Genomic DNA, 9890 nt, shown 5'->3' with positions numbered 1-9890 from the left:
GAAATAACATCATCACGTTACGTACGATTGGATTTTCCAACAACTTTGTCCAACCGTGTGTATGCAACACAAGTTTCGGACAAAATCCGAATATCCGACGGATTTTGTTGTTGGAATGTCGGACCGTGTGTACAAGGGCTAAAAGTTTTGTTGAAACTATCAATGCTCCTCCGCTGAGACCGCCGCCTGTTTTAAGACCCCTTTCACACTGGAGTGCTTTTCAGGCATTTTAGCGCTAAAAATATCGCCTGTATAGCGCCTCTGAAGATTTCTGAATCTTCGAATTTACGAATATTCAGAAAAATTCGTTAAATGGGTTTTCGTTGATTTGAATATTTTCTAATTAACATATTTGCTCGGGGGGCTTGCAACCAATAGTTTTTTAAATTGGTTTGGATCTATTTTGAATCCATTTTTTGCAACACGTTTTCTTACCTTGAGTAAGTTATTTTAGTAAATAAATAAATGTAGCGCTAGGTGTAAAAAAAAAATATATATATATATATATATATATATATATATATATATATATATATATATATATATAGCGCAAATATCTTTTAATTCTAATTTTATTGACAATTTTAAGAAATTTACATAACCAACAAACAACTAAACACAAAGAAAAGAAAAAACAAAAACAACAGAAAATAGAGAAACACACATAATCCACATCCTATAAATAATAAAGAACATACCACATTATAATAAAATATAAAACATATACCCACCCACTGCCAAACCCCATCAACAGGCAGAGGGAGAGAGAAAAAACAAAAAAAAACAATTCGAACTACCCGAAATGACTACTCAAACCAACGTCACTTCGCTCAACCCAACTCTGCACTGATTTCATATCCTATCTACAACCTCCAATCAGATTCTCTAATTCACGGGATTCCCTTAGCATCTTCCACGGCTGCCAAATTTGACAACATTGATCGTAAGTGTCCATCTTCTGCGACAAGAGAGTCTCCATCCTCGCAATATAATCCATCACTGAGATCCACTCAGTCAACGATGGAGCATGTGCCGACCGCCAATGGCGCGGTATAACCGCTCTTGCAGCTGTCAACCAGTGTCTCGGAAGGCCTCTTTTAATGCTTTTATACGAGCCAGGAAGAATGGATAACAAAGTAATTTGTGGTATGTTGGGAATAGTTTCCCCCGTTATCCAGGCATGAAGCTGGAGTATCATATCCCAAAAGTTATAAACTGAAGGACATTCCCACCAAATATGTAATAATGAACCTTTGGCAGAATGACAACGCCAACACAAGTCTGTGACATTTGGATATATCTGGTGGAGCAGTAACTGACATCTATACCATCGAGAAAGAAGCTTAAAGTTCATCTCTTGTGCCTTAGTAGCTAATGACATATTATGTTTAAGAGTAAACGCTTTTCCCCATTCCTCTGTTTTAATTTGGACCTTCGAGTCTCTATGCCACTTATCTGTAAATTCCGGGGGATATGGATGGAGCCTAGAAATTAGAACTCTATACGCAGAAGACAAAATATGTTCCGGTACAGTTTCTTGTAGCAGAAGAGATTCAAAGGGTATCTGGCTCTCTGTTAAACACATCTATAGAAGGGAAAGAGGAAAGAAAAGATGTTAGTTGCCGATATTCCAGCCATTGTTTAATTGACTGCTCCTCTAAAGGGATCAAATTTGATAACGATGGGAGCTCTCCCTGAGAAAGAATTTGGGATATTTGACGATTTAACTCCTTGCTCCATGTCCAAAAATGTCTCTGTGCCATTGCTGGGGGAAACGCTAGATTGCCAAACAGGGGTGTCATTATTCCCATTTTCGGGGAGAGCCCCAATTGGGTTTGCATTTTATCCCAGATACGCAATAAGTGTGCTGTAAGAAAAGGCATAGAAGAAAGTGGGCCCCGGACAGCAGTATCTAACCCAGGGAAGCACCTGGAGATCAAAGGGGACAATTAACTGTTCTATATGTACCCATTGTTTAAAATGCGAATGATGAAACCAGTTTAGCAGTCTGACTAATATCGCTGACACGTGGTAGTAGTATAGGTCAGGTGTCCCGTCACCCCCCTTTTGCTTTGGGGAGAGACAAAATTCTCCTCTATCTAGGTAATCTAGGTCTATTGCTTCCCCGGATAAACCTTGTAAAGGCAGATTGTAGCATATTGAAGGAGGAACGGGAACCACTATTGGTATAGTTTGAAAAAGAAAGAGAAAGCGTGGTACTATGTCCATTTTTAAGATATTAATCATCCCAAACCATGAATAGTGGGCTTGATCATACTTTTTAAGATCTTTTATTGTACGCTGCATAAGTGGATAATAATTTTCTATATATAGCTTAGTAAGATCCTGTGGACTTTTTATACCCAAGTATTGCAATGTCGTGGTACATATCTTACCGTAAATGGAAAATTGTCTGGCAAATATCTAAAATAAATAAATCCTACATATAAATGAACAGTCCGTAAAATTAAAAAATGAAGAAATAAAACATGAAAAACTCTTCTTGTGATCTGTGTATCCACACAATTCCACCACAGTGATTGTTCGTCCTCAAAAGGAGTGCACACTTATACAAACTTATTCAAAGCCTCCAAACAGACAAGTTGCACTTACAAGATAAAAACTTTTAAAATCACATATAAACGTCCAGAGTAGCACCGTCGTATCCACATGCACAGTGCCTGGCTGGACGTCACTATCAGCACTTCCCTTCTAGACGCGTATCTGCCAATCACAGGCCTTCCTCAGTGGATCGACTTTGTGCTGACGCCATCACACCACACGTGACCCCGGCACATGGGTGTTTGTTTTTAGCTAGCCGGCTGTTTTAAATGTATTTTTTGTACATGTCGTATTACGGACATTCTCCGCTTGGTTACTAGCATTAAAGGCTCCCCTTTTAAAACGACACTACACGATTAGAGTTCTTTTTTTTTTTTTTTTTTTTTTTACACTCATGGCTTTGAGCCCGAGTGCATCTCCTTTCAGATTACAGTATTCACCTGATGGGCTTCTCTCCGCACCTCACTGAAGTAATCATTATTGATTATCTGAAGACGCTGAGGGATCAGAGGCATCGGAAGACTCATACGCCCCCGCAGAGGACTTAATCTGCCTGTGTGTGTGTGTGTGTGTGTGTGACTCCACTCTTGAGGTCCATCTGCTTCGGTAAGGGTTTTCACTTATAGAGCTTTCCCTTCAGGCTGAGACCCGTTTCGGCATTTCAGTGATTGGTGATGGGTATTGGAAAATTCATACCTTCAGTGGATTCCGCTGTTTATTTATACACATCTGCTCATCTCTCCATACACTTATCAATATCGTGCACCTTGTTGATTCTTTTATGATTGATGACATTTTTTCAATTTTTGTATACATTGTTTATACGGACATTTATTTGAAGGGTCACTATTGAATTTTTGTTATTTGCACCTTGTGTCACCCAAGGGTTATTGTTCATCTTAGCGCAACATATTTTAACACTGTTTAATTTGTTCCGCTCCTTCTGTTTAGATGCAGCATTTGTTATTTCGGAAGATTTGTAACTTCAGATAAATTCGTATTCGTTACGTTCACTAACAGCCAAATTTGAATGAAAATTACAATACCTATAATTTAATAGTTAGTTATCATTTAGAATTTTTGTATTTTCGTTCTTTCGTATTTTCGAATTTAGGAATTTTCGAATTTAGGAATTTTTGAAATTTACGAATTGCGATCATAACGAATGACCCGAAAAATGAAAAGTGCACGTGTCTACTGATCAGGGACTTATAGTGGGACTATGATTGTGTGGCAAGCAATCTGACACTAACTGATGCTGGATGGGAGTGTGACTGACATCATCAGTGACACTAAGGCCCCTTCTGCTGAATGGAATCTGCTTGCTCGGGGGGGGCGATCTCTTCACTGATCCACGTTGAGCAGGCGAATGACAGGTCAGTGCCCGCATGGCTATGCAGAGCAGACACGGACACAGTACCGCTCTCTTCCATTGGCAATCGGATGAAAATGGCCCACCTGTCTGTTTCCATCTGATCCGCTGGACGGATGGAAAATAGGACCACTATCCGTCTGTTTTTGGTGGACAGGATCAGATAGCGGCGGGTGTCAGGGGACATGTGAGGTCAATGCAAGGTTGGATCAGGTGGACCTAATTGGACAGCCCATGTGAAAGGGGCATTATCAGTGATAATACTACACACCGACACTGTACTAATGACACTGGCTTGGAAGGGGTTAACATCTTGGGGTAATCAAGGGGTTAAGTGTGTACCTAACAAGTGTTAACTTGTGCTGCTTTTTACTAAAAATCAGTTTGTTCCTTCTCTCTGCTTTGCAGGGAGAAGAAACAGACAGATTGTTTCCTTCTGTACGGAACCCCAAGTTTTTGTCCAAAACAGGGCTCTGATTGGGCACATCCAATCAGAAGGTTTCTGCAACGAATCATTGGCTGAAATCTGCTGACAAAATCCCACTGTGTCCAATCACAGCGGGAGTGGGCTTGATGGGGGCGTGCATGCCCTGAACCCAGGAGAAGGTGCAGACACACAACGGTGTACATTCCACCCCGCAGTAAAACCGTGGACAGGTCAGCAAGAGGTTAAAGTCACACTACATAATTGCACTGAAAATCGCGTCAAATTCGCAGCAATGTGAACCGAGCCTGTTTACAAAGTATATTGTATAACAATGGAGACTTAGGCAAGTCATACATTATACTATTTTTTTTCAACCACGGATGAAGGAAAGAGTAGAGGTGGGGGTCCCACAGATTAGAGGAGGGGGTCCCGCAGGGTACAGGGAGGGTCCGACAGAGTAGGGGAGGGGGTCACAGGCTCCAGGGTCTGGTGAACACACGGACACACTACGGGGTCAGTTGGTTCACGCTAAAGTCTGGCAATGTGTGCACACATGACGGATCTCTAGTAAAGATGGCGGCACTGGAGAAGAAGGAGAAGTTTGGCTTCAACCAGGACAATGCTGGACTGTACATTCATGTATTGTATGTGTTGTGTTTTTATTTATTTTTTAAGGACAGGGATGAGGGGTAAATATATTTTTTTTGGGGGGGGGGGGGTTGACAGAGTGAAGTTCCCCTTTTATTAACCACTTCCGGACCGCCCACCATTATTATATGTCGGCTGTTTGAAGAGGAGGATAGTTGTAGCTGCCATAACCCTGGTATGCTCTGCTTCAGTGAGCCCCCCCACACGAGTTAAGGTTGCCCTCTGCCACTTACCGGAGCTGTCGGCAGAGGCGATCGGGTCCGGTCACTTGCTGGGTATGGAGACGAGTGAGGGGAAGATGGCCCCACCCATCTCCATAGCAATGCAGGGCCCATAGCTCTGAAAGGGCCATTTTTGTTTTAAATTAAATTTTTTTTTTTTGCATTGTAATGTAAATATGAGATCCGAGGACTTTTTGACCCCAGATCTCATATTTAAAGGGGTCGTAAAGGTTTGCGTTTTTTCACCTTAATGCATCCTATGCATTAAGGTGAAAAAACATCTGATAATACTGCCCACCTCCCACCCCCCCCCCCCCGTTTTACTTACCTGAGCCCGTTCACCTGCTGTGCTTGCCCCCGATGTCCTCTTCGCCACTCAGCCTGGCTGTTGATTGGCTAGAGTGGATGGATTGAAAGCAGCGCAGCCATTGGCTCGCGCTGCTGTCAATCACATCCAATGACGCAGGGCCAAGTGATACAGTGAGCGGCTATAGCCGCCGGCTGCATCACGGAAGCGCGCCCGCTTGGTGGTTAGTTCTTGCGGGGAGGAGCTGAGACAGCTGCCGAGGGACCCCAGAAGATCAGGTTCGGGGCCACTCTGTGCAAAACAAGTTGCATAGTGGAGGTAAGTATAACATGTTTGTTAGTTAAAAAAAAAAAAATTGTCTTTACAACCCCTTTAAGAGGTCCTTTCATGCTTTTTTTCTGTTTACATACCTTGTAATAGGAATAAAAGTGACACATTTTTTTAAAGTGTAAAAATAATAAATAAAAGGAAAAATAAATAAGAAAAAATAAATAAATTTTTAAACGTGCCCCGTCCCGCTGAACTCATGAGCAGAAGCGAATGCATACGTGAGTAGCGCCCACATATGAAAACGGTGTTCACCCACACATGCAAGATATCGCTGCGATCGGTAGAGCAATAATTCTAGCCCTAGACCTCCTCTGTAACTCAAAACATGCAACCTGTAGAATTTTTTAAATGTCGCCTATGGAGATTTTTAAGGGTAAAAGTTTGTCATTCCATGAGCGAGTGCAATTTTGAAGCGTGACATGTTGGGTATCAATTTACTTGGCATAACATCATCTTTCACAATATAAAAAAAAATAATTCAGCTAACATTACTGTTGTCTTATTTTTTAATTCAAAAAAAGTGTATTTTTTCCAAAATAAAAGTGCGCTTTTAAGACCGCTGCACAAACACGGTGTGACAGAAAGTATTGCAATGCCCGCCATTTTATTCTCTAGGGTGTTAGAAAAAAAAAAAAGTATAATGTTTGGGGGTGCCAAGTAATTTTCTAGCAACAAAACCTGTTTTTAACTTTTTTAAACAACAAACCTAAGAAAGAGGCCCGGTCCTTATGCGGTGAGGGGTGATAACAACACATTTCTCTAGTTCTAAACCCTCAAGTTCCTGTGAGGGATTGGAGGTCCGTCCTGTGGAAAGGCTCCGCTGTCTTCCTTGTTCTATGATGAAGTCCACGGAGGTGCCACACACAAGATGGCGGCCGGGGGCGGACGTTCTCTGCCTCCTCACACAGGCGGGATAGACATGGCTCTGTGTAAAGGGAAGTGATTCCATGTGATGGAGTTATTCATTAGGTGGTGTGTATGAGAGGAGCCGGGCCCTGTACACCGGACACCATGTCCATAGAGGACGTCTTCCTCTACCACGTCCCCGCCGCCGTCATGTGCAACTTCTATGAGGTGATGGACTCTCTGGAGGACTCTGACTGGAAGAAGTTCGGTGAGTGATGACAGCTGACAGAGGAGGGGGAGGGGAGAGTTATATGTGAGGGGACAGATGATGGGGTGACCAGGGATGAAGGAGGAGGGGAGATAAGGGACAGATGACAGGACAGGTGAGGGTTAGGGGATAGATGATGATGAGGGACAGATAAAGGGGTGAGGAGGGACAGATGACTGAGGAGTGATGAAGGTCATATGGTGATGATAAAGAGAGACAGCTGATGATGAGGGGGGTGAGAAGGATGATGGGGGTGAGAAGGATGATGGGGGGGGGCGGAGGAGGGACTGATGAAGGTCAGGAGGGACACATTTTGAGGGACAGATAAGGGGGGATGACAGAGGAGTGATGAAGGTCACATGATGATGATAAAGAAAGATAGATGATGATGAAGGGGAGGTGAGAAGGGGCAGAGGAGGAGGAGGAGGAGGAGGGGATGAGAAGGGGCAGAGGAGGAGGAGGGGTGGGAAGGGACAGAGGAGGAGGAGGAGGGGTGAGAAGGGGCAGAAGATGAGGAGGAGGAGGGGTGAGAAGGGGCAGATGATGAGGAGGAGGAGGGGTGAGAAGGGGCAGATGATGAGGAGGAGGAGAAGGAGGGGTGAGAAGGGGCGGAGGAGGAGGAGGGGTGAGAAGGGGCAGATGATGAGGAGGAGGAGAAGGAGGGGTGAGAAGGGGCGGAGGAGGAGGAGGGGTGAGAAGGGGCAGAGGAGGAGGAGGAGGGGTGAGAAGGGGCAGAGGAGGAGGAGGAGGGGTGAGAAGGGGCAGAGGAGGAGGAGGGGTGAGAAGGGGCGGAGGAGGGGTGAGAAGGGGCGGAGTTGGAGGAGGGGTGAGAAGGGGCGGAGGAGGAGGAGGGGTGAGAAGGGGCGGAGGAGGAGGAGGGGTGAGAAGGGGCAGAGGAGGAGGAGGGGTGAGAAGGGGCAGAGGAGGAGGAGGGGTGAGAAGGGGCGGAGGAGGAGGAGGGGTGAGAAGGGGCAGAGGAGGAGGAGGGGTGAGAAGGGGCAGAGGAGGAGGAGGGGTGAGAAGGGGCAGAGGAGGAGGGGTGAGAAGGGGCAGAGGAGGAGGAGGGGTGAGAAGGGGCAGAGGAGGAGGAGGAGGGGTGAGAAGGGGCAGAGGAGGAGGAGGGGTGAGAAGGGGCAGAGGAGGGGTGAGAAGGGGCAGAGGAGGAGGAGGGGTGAGAAGGGGCAGAGGAGGAGGAGGAGTGAGAAGGGGCAGATGATGATGATGAGGAGGAGGAGGGGTGAGAAGGGGATGATGATGAGGAGGAGGAGGGGTGAGAAGGGGCAGATGATGAGGAGGAGGAGGGGTGAGAAGGGGCAGATGATGAGGAGGAGGAGGGGTGAGAAGGGGCAGATGATGATGAGGAGGAGGGGTGAGAAGGGGCAGATGATGATGAGGAGGAGGGGTGAGAAGGGGCAGATGATGATGAGGAGGAGGGGTGAGAAGGGGCAGATGATGATGAGGAGGAGGGGTGAGAAGGGGCAGATGATGATGAGGAGGAGGGGTGAGAAGGGGCAGATGATGATGAGGAGGAGGGGTGAGAAGGGGCAGATGATGATGAGGAGGAGGGGTGAGAAGGGGCAGATGATGAGGAGGAGGAGGAGGGGTGAGAAGGGGCAGATGATGAGGAGGAGGAGGAGGGGTGAGAAGGGGCAGATGATGAGGAGGAGGAGGAGGGGTGAGAAGGGGCAGATGATGAGGAGGAGGAGGAGGGGTGAGAAGGGGCAGATGATGAGGAGGAGGAGGAGGGGTGAGAAGGGGCAGATGATGAGGAGGAGGAGGAGGGGTGAGAAGGGGCAGATGATGAGGAGGAGGAGGAGGGGTGAGAAGGGGCAGATGATGAGGAGGAGGAGGAGGGGTGAGAAGGGGCAGATGATGAGGAGGAGGAGGAGGGGTGAGAAGGGGCAGATGATGAGGAGGAGGAGGAGGGGTGAGAAGGGGCAGATGATGAGGAGGAGGAGGAGGGGTGAGAAGGGGCAGATGATGAGGAGGAGGAGGAGGGGTGAGAAGGGGCAGATGATGAGGAGGAGGAGGAGGGGTGAGAAGGGGCAGATGATGATGGAGGAGGAGGAGGGGTGAGAAGGGGCAGATGATGAGGAGGAGGGGTGAGAAGGGGCAGATGATGAGGAGGAGGGGTGAGAAGGGGCAGATGATGAGGAGGAGGAGGAGGGGTGAGAAGGGGCAGATGATGAGGAGGAGGAGGAGGGGTGAGAAGGGGCAGATGATGAGGAGGAGGAGGAGGGGTGAGAAGGGGCAGATGATGAGGAGGAGGAGGAGGGGTGAGAAGGGGCAGATGATGAGGAGGAGGAGGAGGGGTGAGAAGGGGCAGATGATGAGGAGGAGGAGGAGGGGTGAGAAGGGGCAGATGATGAGGAGGAGGAGGAGGGGTGAGAAGGGGCAGATGATGAGGAGGAGGGGTGAGAAGGGGCAGATGATGAGGAGGAGGAGGAGGAGGAGGGGTGAGAAGGGGCAGATGATGAGGAGGAGGAGGGGTGAGAAGGGGCAGATGATGAGGAGGAGGAGGGGTGAGAAGGGGCAGATGATGATGAGGAGGAGGAGGGGTGAGAAGGGGCAGATGATGAGGAGGAGGAGGAGGGGCAGATGATGAGGAGGAGGAGGAGGGGCAGATGATGAGGAGGAGGAGGAGGAGGGGCAGATGATGAGGAGAAGGAGGAGGAGGGGTGAGAAGGGGCAGATGATGAGGAGGAGGAGGAGGAGGAGGGGTGAGAAGGGGCAGATGATGATGATGAGGAGGAGGGGTGAGAAGGGGCAGATGATGAGGAGGAGGGGTGAGAAGGGGCAGATGATGAGGAGGAGGGGTGAGAAGGGGCAGATGATGAGGAGGAGGAGGAGGAGGAGGAGGGGTGAGAAGGGGCAGATGATGAGGAGGAGGAGGGGTGAGAAGGGGCAGA

The 9890-nt window shown here is 47.5% G+C and overlaps 1 protein-coding gene and 1 long non-coding RNA gene across 2 annotated transcripts in view; one reads left to right on the top strand and one right to left on the bottom strand.

Annotated features, from left to right (window-relative positions):
- Positions 1–554: 554 nt before the first annotated feature.
- Positions 555–6711, bottom strand: LOC143981306 (uncharacterized). The gene is made up of 2 exons (XR_013274292.1): positions 6574–6711; positions 555–1585 (listed from the first exon to the last, which is right to left on the bottom strand). It is a non-coding gene; the product is annotated as an uncharacterized LOC143981306 (long non-coding RNA).
- A 128-nt stretch (positions 6712–6839) lies between these two features.
- IRAK1 (interleukin 1 receptor associated kinase 1) overlaps positions 6840–9890 on the top strand; it is a 169444-nt gene continuing 166393 nt past the window's right edge. The window contains exon 1 of the mRNA XM_077479075.1: positions 6840–6981. Within this exon, the coding sequence (XP_077335201.1) occupies positions 6846–6981 (136 nt within the window). The 5' untranslated portion in view covers positions 6840–6845. The remainder of the gene's footprint in view (positions 6982–9890) is intronic.

The sequence above is a fragment of the Lithobates pipiens genome, unplaced genomic scaffold (genome assembly GCF_037356315.1).
Source record: "Lithobates pipiens isolate NorthernLeopardFrog02 unplaced genomic scaffold, aLitPip1_a1.2 Scaffold_1, whole genome shotgun sequence".
NCBI classification, from domain to species: Eukaryota; Metazoa; Chordata; class Amphibia; order Anura; family Ranidae; genus Lithobates; species Lithobates pipiens.
The sequence above is the reverse complement of the archived record's forward strand: the minus strand, read 5'-3'. Positions and strand labels throughout refer to the sequence as shown.